The 15,501-nt window shown below is 44.1% G+C and overlaps 1 protein-coding gene across 2 annotated transcripts; it reads right to left on the bottom strand.

The window, feature by feature from the left end:
* Positions 1–1,827: 1,827 nt before the first annotated feature.
* LOC149275736 (uncharacterized) lies at positions 1,828–12,440 on the bottom strand. 2 transcript variants are annotated; one of them, XM_089504361.1, is made up of 4 exons: positions 12,366–12,440; positions 6,470–6,639; positions 5,323–5,443; positions 1,828–2,957 (listed from the first exon to the last, which is right to left on the bottom strand). In XM_089504361.1, the coding sequence occupies exons 2-4, from the start codon at positions 6,542–6,544 to the stop codon at positions 2,308–2,310; spliced, it is 846 nt and encodes a 281-aa protein (XP_089360487.1). In that variant the 5' UTR covers positions 6,545–6,639; positions 12,366–12,440; the 3' UTR covers positions 1,828–2,307. The 2 variants fall into 2 exon arrangements, with proteins under 2 accessions (XP_089360487.1, XP_089360488.1); XM_089504362.1 differs by lacking the exon at positions 12,366–12,440 and adding an exon at positions 10,503–10,572.
* Positions 12,441–15,501: the final 3,061 nt, after the last annotated feature.

The following is a 15,501-nucleotide window of genomic DNA, read 5'->3' as shown; positions in this document are numbered from 1 at the left end:
TTTACTAAAGCAACCATAACAGTTTCTACTCTGTATCCCATCCTGAAGCCAGTTTGAAATGGGTCCAGATAATCTGTTTCATCCAAGACCGCTTGGAGATGAAGAGGAACTGTCCTCTCAATCATGTTGCTTAGAAATGGAAGATGGGAGACCGGACTGTAATTGTTCATGTCCAAGGGATCTAGGGAGGGCTTTTCCATAAACAGCTGTAACAGCGCTACTTTTAAGCAAGATGGATGAGATGCATTTATGATACATCTCAAGTGAGTCCTAAGTGCATCTCCTCCTTGAATGACCAGCCATGAAGAGCAAGGGTCGAGAGGGAAGTTGTCGTCTTCACACGTCCAAGGAGCTTGTCCATGTCCTCAGTATTCAGATTCAAATTGATCCAGTATGATCTTACTCATGGACACCTCACTTATAGCCTCTGCAATAATGCTGGCATCCAATTTGGCTCTTTTCAGAGATATATTATCTGTGAAATAATCATTTAAAGCATCATAGTGAGCTGTGGAAGGCTCTAATAATGGGCTCCCGGAGAAAGTTGCCTGAATCAGGTCCTAGATCCCCCCCCCACCCCACTTCAGCAGTCCCTTTATGCTTCTCTTCCCTTGGTACTTTCACTCCTTTATTCCTTCCTTCTCCTCTTTTAATGTATATCCCTTCAAGGGCACACAAGGCCCTTTCAGTATGATCCCAGAATTGGGAGGGAGGGATTCTTTCTGGAGCTGTGGGTCTATCTGCTGGTCCTCCTCTGTAAGGTTGTTGTGAAGGGAAAGATATGTATATGGGGTGTGCCTAATCCAGATCCTGTGGGCCTTTAAGCCTAGTTCCCAGATTGCCAGGGCGGTGTCAGTCTCCCCAGAAGGGGCTTTGGGGTCCCTCCATATCCCTCCTCTTGGCTTTGGCCTAAATTTTGGCTCTTCTCTGCCTCCCCCCAGACAGAGCCCCCTCCCCCCAGGATCCCAGAGAAAACTTCCTCCCCCGAATAATGTTGTTTCCAATGCTATTGCAGCCTATGCTGTGTGATGCTCTTTATTTGGCACAAAAATCCTCTCCTCTGCCCCACTTTCCAGGAGGAAGAGGATTTCTCAAAGACCTTTTTCCTTTTTGATCCCCCTCCCCTCCATAGCCATGCCTCTCTCCAAGGGTCCCCCCTGCCCTCTTTTCTCATAAAAACTCTCAAGTACCTGCGCCCAAGGAATCCCCCAAGGAGGTGGGAGGGAAGGAAAAAGGGAGAGGAGGCCTGGCAGGCCCCTTGCCTTTCTTTGGGGGGGGGGGGGGGAAGAGATCTGGGTTTCCTTCCTTCTTACAACAATCCAACCCCTCCAGAAGACCCCCCCCAAGCCATTCCCCCATATGAACGAGGGCTTTCCTCACTTCCCTCCCTCAGAGCAGGCTGCGAGCTTCAGGGCTGAGAGTGTGCATGCACAAATGCCCCAAAGGACTCTCCTGAGCATGTGCAGGGATCGTAAGGCCCTTGTTGCTGCTGCAGGTTATTCCACTGTTGGCCTTTGGAAGAAGGGAGGGACTACGGCCTTTTTTCCTTCCTTCCGGAATGGAGCCCAAGCTGCGGAGCTGAACTCAGGAGGGAAAGGCTGGGAAGGCTCTGCTTTGTACATATAGCTCTGTCTCTCTCTCTCTCTCTGTGTGTGTGTGTGTGTTTGCCTCTGTTTTTATGATTGGGAATGGAGCTGAGGGCTGAGGAGAGAAGAAAGGGTCAACTTTGTTCAAATGCAGAACTTCTGTACATCAATGAGTCCAGTGTGTTGAAACAACAAGGAACTTTATTAAGAAAACAATCAGAAATTCAGTGTTTAAGTCAGAACTTCCCACCCCAAGCCAAAGAATACATTAAAGCCCCAAAACCTAAAACTCCACCCTCTTCCAAACCATGTCCCCACCTCCAATTCCCACAGTCAATGGCCCACAGGTAACAAGGCCCTCTTTGCCATTCCCAGAAACTAACTCTTTCTGTTAATATCTGCCCCCAATTGTCTTCAGCCAACATCCCACACAGTAAAAAAGCTATCATTCCTATAACTATTCTAACTACCTGCAATAAATCACACCCCTCTCTCTAGCTAACCTATTCCACAACCCATAATCCCCAGTCAAATTTATAAACTAAAGTAATGGTCTATATAAATAGCAATTAAAACCTAAACGTAACAAAATATAACTTTAAAACATAAACAGACATATGGACAGACAAACCAAACACACAACATCACAAGGGCCTGTTCTTATCACCACAGGATTAAAACTATATTCTTTGTATTGCTACTTGACAAAAATAATGTTAGTTTATTTCTGGCATTTGTATGGCATCTCTCCTGTGTGGACTCTCTGATGTGCCACTAGGTTTGACTTCCGGGGAAAACATTTCCCACAATGCTTGCATTTGTATGGCTTCTCTACTGTGTGGACTCTCTGATGCATCACCAGGACTGACCTCCGAGAAAAACATTTCCCACAATGCTGGCATTTGTATGGCTTCTCTCCTGTGTGGACTCTCTGATGTGTCACTAGGTTTGACTTCCGGGGAAAACATTTCCCACAATGCTTGCATTTGTATGGCTTCTCTCCTGTGTGGACTCTCTGATGCATCACTAGGACTGACTTCCAAGAAAAACATTTCCCACAATGCTGGCATTTGTATGGCTTCTCTCCTGTGTGGATTCTGTGATGTTCCACAATGTGTGACTTCAAAGAAAAACATTTTCCACAATGCTGGCATTTGTATGGCTTCTCTCCTGTGTGGACTCTCTGATGGATCACTAGGTTTGATTTCGAAGAAAAACATTTCCCACAATGCTGGCATTTGTATGGCTTCTCTCCTGTGTGGACTCTCTGATGTGTCACTAGGCTTGACTTCCAAGAAAAACATTTCCCACAATGCTGGCATTTGTGTGGCTTCCCTCCTATGTGGATTCTCTCATGACTCAAATGTTCTTCTGTAAAGAAGGATAATGACAGATAAGACTGAAAATCAGAGTTAAGAGAGGAAGGTGTTACCCCATGATTTATCTCTCATTAACCCCTCCTTATTTGATTTTAAATTAATAAAGTTGCTGTGAATAACCCAAGCATTACCCTGCTGCTTATGCCCCTTAAATCCATGGAACAAGTATATCCTTATTCATAGGAGCTAGCAAAGAAGAGACTGGATGGGGACTGCCTTGAGGGAATCCGTGGAAGCAGATAGTCAAAGGACTGTTGAAAAAATATTGCATTAAACATGTGCAAAAATACTTTGATTGACAGGTGGCATCATATCCTGTGGACTGCCATAGAGTGCCGAGTCACATTTTCACATTCCCTCCATCTCTCTATCACAGACAGAAACACACCCAAAGAGTGATGCATAAAAGGGACACTTTGAGGCCCATTTGTTGAGAAAGGCAGGATAATCAATATACAAATACAGTGGAGCCTCGGGTTACGAAAATAATCCGTTCCGCGGCTGCTTTCGTAACCCGAACGGCTTTCGCAAGCCGAATCCCCATAGCCGCTAATGGGGAAAAGCCGCGATTTGGTGCAAAATCGCGGCGAAAAGCACCAAAAGTTTTTTCGGGACCCGAAAAAACGTTCGTAACCCGGATCAATAATTTCCAATTGGATTTTTTCGGGTCCCGAAAAATTCGTAACCCGGGTATTTCGTATCCCGAGGTTCCACTGTAATAGCAAATAAGTCATTGGGAAAGACGGAGCAAGTGGTCTGGGACCTGGACTCCAATTTTGGGGAGGGTCAAGTGCCAGAGCCTTAACACATCTGGACTACTGTTGGGGATTGGGGGGGGGGTTACATTGCCCCCAAGGGATCTCAACGGCACCCGCCCACACACATTGTATTCTCTTCGGAGGTGTGTGAATAATATTTTGCCCCTCAACATTAGGAGGAACTTCCTGACAGCAAAGGCTGTTTGACAGTGGAACACAATCTTTCTTCGGAGTGCAGTGGAGTCTCCCTCCTTGGAGCTCTTTAAGCAGAGGCTGGATCGCTATCTGTCAGAGATGCTTTGACTGAGAGTTCCTGCATGGCAGGAGGTTGGACCGGATGACCCTTGTGGTCTCTTCCAACTCTACGATTCTATGATTCTATCCAACAGCATCCCTTTGGAGAAGTGGTGGCCATTTTGCCACTATTCTCCAAGCCATTGCAGGGCCAAGGGAGGCATTTTACCCAAGAAGTCTCTCCAGAGTCTCAAAAGGCTGGAAGAGGGGCCAAAAAAGCCAGTAAACCTGGTCAGGGATGGGCTGAGGAGTATTTGGAGCCAAAAAGCATTTATCTCCATGATTCCTTCCCACAAAATCCTAGAATTGACAGTTTAAATTAGGATATTTAGAATCCTTAGAAAGTGGAGAGCAATAGTGCCTCGCTAAACTACAAATTCCAAGATTTCCCAGTAAGTTGCTATGACACTTAAACTACGTGTTAAAGGTATCTAGGAGTCCTGGTAGACCACAACTTTAACCTGGGTCAACAGTGTGATGGAGCAGCTAAAAAGGCCAGCGTGATCCTAGGACAAATCAATACTAGTATAATGTTATGGCAGGGGGTTGGACTGGATGGCCCTTCTAGTTTCTTTCAACTCTATGATTCTATGTTATAGATGAAGGGAAGTAATAGTGCAACTCTATTCTGCTTTGGTCAGGCCCTCACATGGAATGCTGTGTCCACTTCTGGTCACCACAATTCAAAAAGGATGTTGAGAAGATGGAGTGAAGCCAAAGGAGAGCAATGAAAATGGTGAAGGGTTTGGAAACCATCAAGCTGTATGAGAAGTGGTTTAGGGAGCTGAGAATGTTTAGCCTGGAGAAGAGAAGGTTAAGAGTGGATATGATAGCCCTGTTGAAATATTTGAAGAGATACTGAGGATGGAGCAAGCCTGCTTTCTGCTGCTCTAGAACAAAGGACATGGAACAATGGACGCAAACCACAGGAAAAGAGGTTCCACCTAAAGATTAGGAGGAACTTCCTGACATTAAGAATTATTCAACAGTGGAATATACTCCTTCAGAGAATGGTGGCGTCTCATTATTATTATTATTATTATTATTATTATTAATTTCTAAAGCACTCCTTCTTTGAAGGTCTTTAAAGGTCTTTGAAGATCGTTAAACAAAGGCTGGGTGGCCATCTGTCGGGGATGCTTTCAATGTGTTTCCTGCATGGCAAGGGGTTGAACCAGATGATCCTTATGGTCTATTCCAGCTCTATGATTCTATAATTCTAAAGTGGAATCATAGTGCCATGATAATGTAGAATGAAAGGGCCCTCAGTCTTCATAGTAAGGGCAATGAATTCAGCTTCCTTACCCACAGAGGCCACATTCTCGTAATTCTCCATCATCACATCCTTGTACATAAGTCTCTGCTTCTTCGTCAGCAGTTTCCATTCATCCTCAGTGAAATATACTGCCACATCCGCAAAGGTCACCTGCAATAGAAAATAGCCCTCATCCAGAGAATGACTAATAAAAGGGGAGGGAGAAGCACATGATGCTTCCCAAAAATTATTGGATCACCTTAGAATTTAGTCCAGGAAATAAACTTTAATTGCTGTTAGCAAGAAAAACCTACTACCTTTGAGATCCAGTTTGTCTCAAATTCTTCCAATACAATATACAATATAATAAACAATATAATTTAGGCCATGGCTGGGATATTGATGATGGATTAGGATACTGACTATACCAAAACGTATTATATATTTAGCCTCCAAAGATTATAGTGCATTTAGCCATGTGTTGCCAAATTTCAGAGGTGAATGTCATTTTTAAAAAGCAGTTCTGGGGAGCACTGTGGGCTTGAGGGCCATGGGGCCACCCCCAATTTAGATCCAGAGACATTCTCCCATATTCCCAACATTTTACAGATGGAAAAACAAGACACATGTGGACAAGCAATGCCAGAAAGTGGTGAAGATGGTCAAAGTTGTTTATTAGGAAGATGAGACAAGCGAGGAAGGGCACCGCAGTTTGCTTTTGCCTCAGACTCCTATCAAGGGCAAGTCCCTGCCCCCTTCTTTCTTCTCCCCTCCCCACTTTTGAGTTGATGGGGTGCAAACTCCTTGGCACTCATTAAGCAGAAAATGAAGTGAGCTGAAGAAGGGGGAAAGTGGGAGGAGCAGAGAGAAACCAGGACATTTGAAAAGCCCCCGAAATAATGGGTGACAGAGGATTAACCAGAACTGTCTCTGCCAAACTCGGACAGTATTTTATATGCTTCCTTTCATAAATTGGCCCAGCAGTGACCCAGATAATAATAATAATAATAAAAATAAAACTTTTATTTATATACCCCCCTTCCATCGATCAGGGCGGTGAACAACATAATAAAACAATACATACATTGTACAAATTAAAACAACTTAAAAACCCCCAGTCAGCCATCCATCTTGCCGTTAACATAGAGAGGGAGGCCATTTAGGACTTCAGATGAAGCTCATAGGATAGTGACTCACCAAAGAGTAGTTGTACCTCGTCAGCCTCTTTCTCTTGGGGCCCAACTCCATCTGCTTGGCTTCTGTGTTGGCCATCAGGTGGACAGGGGGATCCTGGTGGCCCTGCACTTGGGTCACTTCCAGCAAGAGAGGCCCCTAAAGCCGTGTCCAAGGAGGCCGAAATGAGGTTCCTGAGAAAAATGACCAAGGTTAGGAATGGCTTGGCAAGAAATCCTACAGTACTCAAAGACACAGAGAACAGCATCCTGCTGGTGAGATACGCAGGTGACATATGCCTCCTTTGGGCCGATGCAGAGGTGGGTATCCCCTTCCTCCCTCTGCACCAAACAAACCCCTGGACCTAGCATAGATTCACTGCAGATCCCCTACACAACAGATACTCCATGCCTTATTAGAGTGGTGAAGGACGAGGGGATGGGGAATTGGAGAGGGCCCTGGTTATGCCCCCGTAGCTAGAAGTATCATAAATAAATAAATAAATAAATAAATGTGCATCATAAATAAATAAGTAAATAAATAAATCATCTGCTGAAGCCTCCAGAGGTCCCCAATACTTTCTCCCAGCATAATCCCCTTTCTCAAGAAGGCTGCATCCGCACTGCAGAAATAAGGCACTTTGACACCGCTTTAACCACTCATGTGCTATGGAATCCTGGGATTTTACGTTTGGTACATTTAGCCTTATCTGCCAGAGAGCTCTGGTGCCCCAACGAACTACAAATCCCAGGATTCCACAGGATGGAGCCAGGAGAGTTAAAGTGGTTTCAAACCAGATTCTTTCTGTAATGCAGATACAGCCTAAGTCAGTTGTAAAAGGATAGAAGCACCCAAGTCGAATTTTTATCCTGTTATAAATGGTTTTGCTTTTTTAAAATGTTAGCGGTTTGTTTTTCTGTCTAATCCTTATTTTTGTTGTTCTTGTTTGTTTCTATGTTTATTTGGTAATAATATGAGATGGTCTGGTCTGCCTCCTTCCTTCTTCCCTGAAAATCTCTCAATAAGAAAACTGGGGAGACTTTTAAAACCTCCCAAAGGAGCTACTTTTGGGCTAGTTTTGGGGGCAAGCCTCCTCTTAGAAGCCAAAAGCCCAATGTTTGCAGATAGTAACAAGGCTTCTATTAAAATTATCCATCCCATTTCTAATCTCTTTTAAAACCCATGCTCCCCAGTAGAAGCAGAGCTGTGTAAGAAAACCCTCTCAGAAAAGACACACAAAGGGACACACTTCCTTCCTTTTGGCCCAAGGAGCCTGGTGTCCTTCTCCTCAGGGAGAGAAAGAGGAGCCTCTCGGTTCAACTGAAGAGTCCTCAGAGAAGGTTCCGGAACATTATTCCCCACAGTCACAAGCAGCACTAAATGGCCACCGGAACACAAAATGGCTGCAAGAACACAAAATGGCCACTAGAACACAAAATGGCTGCCTTTCCCTCAGCGCTTGTCAGTTGGCAGTTGGAGGCCTTCAGGGACCCCAAAATGGAGGATGAAAGGTCCCCAAAGTTGGAAGGGACCCCAAACATGATTTCCAAACCTTAACAACACCTAAAAATTATTCTGATCCTTCTATTGAAAGTAGAAACCTGATCCCTCTACCTCAATACAATCAATAGTGGAAGATATTAATATTTTCTCCCCATCTAGGCAGCACAGAATCAATACAAAATGAGCAGATCAATATCTATGGGACTGACAGGAGTAGATTGGGTCCCCTACTACAGCCCTACTACAGAGTCCTGACCATTGAGAAACAGCCTTGAGCAACTGGGGAACTGAGAGAAGCGGTTCCAGCTGCAGGACTGTTGGAGACTGCAATTCCCAGGATGAGCTGCATCCCTTTTGGTGCATTTTATGTACAGGGGCTAACTAAAGAGGAATACATTAAAGGCTCTATTGTTGACTGTTAAAATACACACTAAATGAAGTCATGGGAATATCAATAACATACACGAAAATTTCCAGTCAAGTTTATAAATGTTGGGATACTATGGATAAAGTTGTTCTTTCTTTGCTCCCAGGGAGGCTGCCTTGTCCTGAGTCCTGGGGGATGCCAAGGCTCCCCTGGAGCAGAAGAGTGGGGCTCCATAGGGGTTTGAGGGATGCTCTGGTGGGGGATGCTGGGAACTGCAGTCCAACAATCTCTGGGGGGCCTTGCTTTGCCTTCTCCTCCTGAGCCAAAGCAAAAGAGGAAATCTTGCTGGAGGACTTTGTGGAGAAGGAAAGGTGTTTTCAGTGGGAAGCAGAAAAGTCAGTTTACATGCAGGCTGACCAGTTGTCCTCCTTTCCCAGGACATGTCCTACATTTCAGCCTTCTGTCCAGGAGGAGGCCCAAAAGGTCCTCCGTTTTTAGCCTAGGAAGCATGAATGTACATTTCTCTGAAGGTTTTTAGCTTTTATTTGGTCATGCACTCCATTTCCTTGAAGTCTTCCACTTTGCAGTGCCTTGTCCTCCTTTGTGGGGAGGACATCTGGTCACCCGGCTTGAGGGTCTCTCCTCCAATAGAGCCATGGGGTCCAGAGGGAGGGCCAGTCGTGGGTCTCCAGGGCTGGTGTTAGGGTCCGGAGAAGGGAGGGAGAGGCTGGGAAGCCAGAACCTCAGAGTTTCTCCATGCAAAGCAGCTGCTCCAACCACTGGGCTATATTCCCTTCCCAATGGGTTCAGGGTTACAAAGCGGCTGCTGGCCTTTTGTCTTCTGAATCCTGCCTGCATTGGTCACCTCTCCTGTGGCACAGTCCCACTTCTGCCCCACCACAGACTTACGGAGAGGGCCCAGTTCGAGGGGGAGCTGAGGATTTCTGTTCAGACATTTTGTGAGAGATAATGTTTTAAAGAAAGCTTTTCCTCTGCTTTGGTTTTGTGGGGAAATACCTAATGTATAGCATTTCCCACCTTGGCAGGAGATGGGGCCAGATCTGTGGGGTCCCTAGGGTTGGTGTCACCCGGTTTGACCGCCTCCTCCTCCCATTTCACGCCATACAGACTTCTTAGTAGTGCTTTTTTCCCACTAATGTTACTTGAAAATCATAATTCCCATATTCCACTGAATGTAATGCTAATAGCTGTGAAATAAACAACTAGCAAAATTAAAATGATACCTTCAAATAACAATATCATAGGCACAACCTAAATGTATTTACAGATACATAGTGAAGATTTAGTGAAAATGTGATGTTTTAAAAGAAAAATTAAAAAGGATTTTTTCAAAAAGTTCAACTTAAAACAAATTAAGATTAAAACGTTGAAGTTTTGTTCTTCCAGGCAGCAGAGCCCAGCTCCTCCATGACCTCCTTCTTGATCAGAGGAGAGGGATGAAGGGAAGACCGTGGCCACAATTACTTGGGGGGGGGTGGTCCCTTAATGCCACGGACCAAGACCCCTCCTGGGAAGAAAGCATCCTTTGAGGCCCTTCATCCTTCCTCCCATGGCCCCCTTTCCCTCCTCCTCTCTCTCCTTCCTGACCCCCCACTAGGCCTGCCCCCCACAACTGCCATTCCTCTCCTTGAAATGGGAACTGGGGGCTCTTCTTCTCTCCCACCAAACTCCCAGCCTTTCCCTGCCCCCTCTTGCCCTTTGGAGGACGGAGCGGATGACTGGAGTCCTTCCAGGGGGGACCTAAATCATGCAGACCCCCTGCTCCTCCCCTCAGGCCCTTTCACTAAGAGCATCCATTAAAGAGCATTAAAGAACCATAGAGTCACAGGAGAGTTGGAATAGACCACATGGCAAATGGCAATGGAGGGCAGAAGGTGACAATGCCAAGGAAACTCCTCTGAGTCCCAGTCATAGTAACTCCTGGTAGTAAATAGTCCAGGGGGCTGAGGGGGTCTCCTCTCCCAAAGTGGGGTAGTAAAGACTAGTTCCCATGGGACTGTGGGCCCCCATTACCTCTTAGCAAATCTATGGAATACGCTGCCTTCAAGAGCATTGGCGGAGTCTCTGGCTGGATGGCCATCTCTTCGGAGGACTTGGAGGGCAGATTGGGGCTGACTGTTTGGCCCTTGGGGCTCCCTTCCAGCCCTAGGAGCCTATGAAGCCTACCTTACAAAATGGCCGTTGGAGCAGAAAAAGGTTGCCAAAACACAAAATGGCCACTAGAACACAAAATGGCTGCCAAAACACAAAATGGCCACTGGAACACAAAATGTCTGCCTATTCCTCAGCACTTGGCAGTTGTCAGTTTGAGGCCTTCAGGGAGAGAGAGAGAGAGAGACTGAGGGGAAGAGAGGAAGGAGTCCTGGAGGAAGGGGGTCTTGGGAGATAGAGAGCCGTCCTGAGATATTCGGGATTCGCATCCGAACAAAGGGGTTTCTGGCTTCATAAAGGATTTGGGGAAAACTGGATCTGAAAGAGAGTAGTCTTTTATCTTGCCAATGGGATTTAAAGTGTATTTCCTGGACTTGATCTCCCAGCATCCACATGGCCAGAAAGAGGAGGGGTCCTGCCCTGCAGTTAAGGACATTCCAATCTCTCTGAACTTAGGACTACAACTCCCATGTCTTCTTGACCAGAAACAATGGCAAAATCTTTCTTTATTTCTTTCTTTCTTTCTTTCTTTCTTTCTTTCTTTCTTTCTCCCTATCTGTCTTGTGAGGTGTGATTAAGCCCTGTTAGTGGTGTTACTCCTCTTGTTGTCGTTGTGTGCCTCCAAGTTGTTTCTGATTTATGGCAACCCTAAGAGAAGTCTTTTGCATGCTTTTAATAACAATAACAATAACAATAATAATGTTTTTATACCCCTCTATTCAGCTAAAAGGCTTTCAAAGTGTCTTACAAATTGTTAATTAGACATTTAGACATTATAGCAACCTTAAGGGAAGCCCTTCGCAGGATTTTCTTGGCAAGATTTGTCCAGAAGTGGTTTTGCAAGTGCCTCCTTCTGAGGCTGAGAGAGTGCGACTTCTTGCCTAAGGTCACTTAGTGGGTTTCTGTGGCCAAGAGGGCATTCAAACCCTGGGCTCCAGTGTCATAGTCCAGTGCTCCAGCCACTAAACCCTGCTGGCTCTTTCTTGAGGCTTTGTAGCTTTTTGTGGTGTGGCTCCAAGTCATTGCTGACTTCTGGGGAGCCTCTCCTGGGGTTTTCTTGGCAAGAGTTGTTCAGAGGAGGTTTGCCATTGCCTTACCTGAGGCTGAGAGAGTGTGACTTCTTGCCCAAGGGCACCCAGCTGGTTTCATGGAGGAGTCGGGCACTGGACCCTGGCCTCCAGAGTTGTAACCGAACACTCAAACCACTGCACCACACTGCCTCCCATTCCCATGTACAACCTGTGAAATAACTGCAGACTTTTTTCTGTTCTTCATGGGTGTCTTCAAGTCTTTTCCAACTTATGGCGACCCTGAGGCAACCTTATCATGGGGTTTCCTTGGTATGTTTCTTCAGAGAGGGGTTGCCATTGCCATCCTCTGAGGCTGAGAGAGTGTGACTTGACAAGGTTCACCTAACTCCAAAACACACTGCAGCAATAATCCAATCTGATACCGCTTTAACTGCCCTGGCTCAGTGTTCGGGAATTCTGGGAAATGTAGTTTTGTGAGACATTGAGCTTTCTCTGTCAGAGGGCTATGGTGCCTCAATAAACTCCAATTCCCAGGATTCCCTAGCACTGGGCCAGGGCAGTTAAAGCGCTCTCAAAATGGACTATTGCTGCCGTGTGCTTTGGACCTTTCTTGGCCGCAAACTGTCCATAGCCTGCAATGCATCTCCTATTTCTGTTGGCAGTCCCTCACTCCCAACACTTTCTCATTTCTCCCCAAAACCAGCACAAAGCTGGCAGATGGAAAGAGGTTTTAAAGCAGCATTTAAATCTGCACTATTTGTTTTTAAAAGACTAAATGTCCCAAATGCTGTTATCAGTTTTGTAGTTATTATTACAGAAAGACGTAGAGCGCAAACTCCTCAAGTACCTTTATTTTCTGGAGTGAGATGGGCTTTTCCAACTGACTCACTGTGATGATCTCCGGTGGTCCAAGCAGCCAAACTGCGACCCTGTAATAATAATAATAATAATAATAATAATAATAATAATAATAATATATTTTTACCCCTCTCTTCAGCTAAAAGGCGATTAGAGTGGCTTACAAATTGTTAGACATTTAGACATTATGGCTCTTAGCCCATCAGACCCTTAACTTCCTTAAATCACGCTGCCTCCATCCAGTGATTTATAAAAGGACTTCCCTTAACCTACACTGGGACCGGTTAAGGAACCTTATTTCCACTTCTTTACTGATCTTCCCAAGCATCAACCGATCCAAGACACGTGTAAAAGGAGCGTTGAGTAGTAGATACTCTAAGGAGGTATTTATTATAAATAACAAAATATAACTGAAATATAAGTCATACAAGATATTAAGAATCTTGCAGGTACAATATTTGTAAGTATATAATATTCAATTCATACAAGCTATTAAAACAAATAAATAAACCTAAGCGTCCAATTCTGAGACTAACTTCCAAGATCCACTCTTTAACTCTCTCTCTGGATCTCCAACCGACACAATTCCCCCAACTGTCTCTTGGTCTCTCAGGCCTTATATCTCCTTCTCACGGAAGCTTCCAGAAGAACCTTCATCTTGCTCTCTGATTGGTCAAGAGAGCCTTCCATAGCAGTGATGTCACTCTGCATTTGCATAAACCTCCCTTTTCTGCCTGAAGAAGACCTCCATTGACTGGAGCCCAGTCATTACACTTTCCCAAGGCAAGGCTTGCACCTATTTCCCAATGTTGTTCTTGGGGTCTGCCTTCCAGTTGTTTCCAGGTCTTATGGTGACCTTATGGGAGTCTCTGTGTAACAGAAATTTCAGGAATTGCAGGAAGATAAGTTCTTCCACTCTTTGCCAATTCTTGCTTGCCTTTACTCCTGGCTGGCTCGCCAAATATGTAACAGAAATTTCAGGAAACTTAAATTTCTAGGACTGACAGAGCAAGGATTGGCAAGAGGACCTAGTAATTGAAAATCCATAAGTTTATTTCCAATTGTCGACAAAGGAAAACAATGAACTCAGTGGAATTCAAGTTCCAAAAGCTGAGACCCCGAACAAGACAAAATGGCTCTTTTTATATTATTCAAGACAAAGAAGCTTCTTCAATACACCTGATTGGCTAATTACAATTTAAACATACAGAATTCTTACAATCAGAACAGAAATACATGCATACATTAAAACTGCATCATCACTCCTTACCCCCTCCTGTAGCCTTCCTCCTAACCTTGCTTCTGAATGTCCTTATCTCAGTAGTTTATGTTATGTCTTTTTACTGGTGCCAGCTTCCATCCAGGTCAAGATGCACTCCTTATTCCTTTGCTCTAGTTTCTCTAAACTCCAAGCCTTTATTTCAAAAACCATCTCTCTGGCTGACAAAGGTGACTCCATCTTTCTATAGTTTTTTATTTCAACAAGGAATATTTCCACCACATTCCCCCCTTTTGATGTTTCATCAATATTCATATTGCATGATACTATCAACTATTAACTATGTTTATATGACACTCTAAACTCAGAACACCACAAACCTGTCTAGCAGTTACCAAAATATTAATATTCTTACCATCACCAGGCAATAACATCTTCCAGTCGGTCCAATTTCAGAAAGACAGTGTATAGCATTAGTTAAACACACATATTCTCATTGCTTTTAACCCTTTGACACTTTTGTTGGATCTGATTCTCTGGAGTTTACTCTTGACACCAAGCTAATCTTCTAATAGTGATGTATTGTGTATTTGTTTCATGATTCAATAGGAAAACTCCACTATAAAGAATATTGTATCTGCTGTCAGAATCACCTCTCATTGAGAAACTATAATTTTTAGCCTGATGTTACAGACTCTTGCCAAGCAACTGTTACTATGCTTCTCTGGACTACTCTCATAACAGAATAGGAATGCCCAGGGTGCCGCATGTTTCAGATGTTCCTCCACTCCAGGGGCATCTTCCGTCTCACGTTTCCTCAGGGAGATCACTATGGAATAGCTCTTGTTGTGTAATGCCATTTAATCAGAATAGATCTGGCCTTCACACTTTAAGACTATCTCCAGATGTATAAAAGTCTCCCTCCTTTCAAAGAGCGTCCTGAGAAAAAACTTACCATGCTTGACTTGAATTTCATGCCAATTCCACACTTAACAATAGGAATCCTGACGACAAACACAATTATGTCTTTGATCATGGAGCTTGATGAGCTTATTTCTTCTTTTCAATAGGATTGCTTTATTAACTTTATTGTGAAAATCATGTTATTGCTTATGTCAGGAACATATGTGCATGTATATGTAGGCTTATGTTTTGGGATGTGATTTGATTTGAGAGTATGTATGATTGAACTTTATCACTTTTAGCATTAATCACTTATAAAAACCTCAGACAACAAACAGAAACATGAATAAAGAACACAAACAAGGAATATAGACAAGAAAAAGAGGCAATGTCTCTGAAAAATAATATTTTGATGGAGCTTCAGCTCAAACTTGATTGAAGTCCAAGGTGGTGCCCATTTCAGCTTCCGGGGTGTGAAAATGGGACATGCACCTGTATGTGTATTCTTTTTATTATTTTTGTGCATCACTTATAACAAACATATAGGAAATCATAAAAGCAAAAAGGGGTGATAGAGAGCATTTGAAATCTTTCTTTCAGAGGAGCTGGCGTAGAGCACCTGAAGTCCTGGAAAGGTGCAGCCTAGCTTTTCTTGATTGATGGTGAAGTAGAGCCCACTCAGCTTCCGGTTGTAAGTGGGGCTTAAACTTCGTTCCTCTTATCTGTGCCCCCCCTTTTCCCAGGCAAAGGAAAAGCAAAAAACACTGAAAAATACTAATTGACAAGTTATTAGAATGTTATGAATACATTAAAGGTATACTTTAGCCACATTTCATTAACTCCCCTCTTATAGGCTTTGCTAAGATATTTCTCTTCTAGAATTTATGTCTCACTGCTAACTCTAACTAACAACAGATCCCCTGGATCATTCTTGGGTCATTCTGAGCTCTTTATGCTTTAGGTTTTTATCTATGCCTGCATCTTTGGACCTTTTGAATGCTTT

This window comes from Sceloporus occidentalis, unplaced genomic scaffold (assembly GCF_023333645.1).
Source record: "Sceloporus occidentalis isolate IW3139 unplaced genomic scaffold, rSceOcc1.0.p SCAF_268, whole genome shotgun sequence".
Lineage (NCBI taxonomy): Eukaryota > Metazoa > Chordata > Lepidosauria > Squamata > Phrynosomatidae > Sceloporus > Sceloporus occidentalis.
Note: the sequence above shows the minus strand (reverse complement) of the source record. Positions and strands in the feature narration are given on the sequence as shown.

Bases quoted from the DNA above. Each gene is read 5' to 3' on its own strand.
- LOC149275736 (XM_089504361.1), bottom strand. From the start codon at position 6,544: ATGGCCAACACAGAAGCCAAGCAGATGGAGTTGGGCCCCAAGAGAAAG. The intron at 5,444-6,469 runs GTGAGTCACTAT...TTTCTATTGCAG, and splicing joins CGAGGTACAACTACTCTTTG to GTGACCTTTGCGGATGTGGC. The intron at 2,958-5,322 runs GTAAGGAAGCTG...CCTTCTTTACAG, and splicing joins CGAGAATGTGGCCTCTGTGG to AAGAACATTTGAGTCATGAG.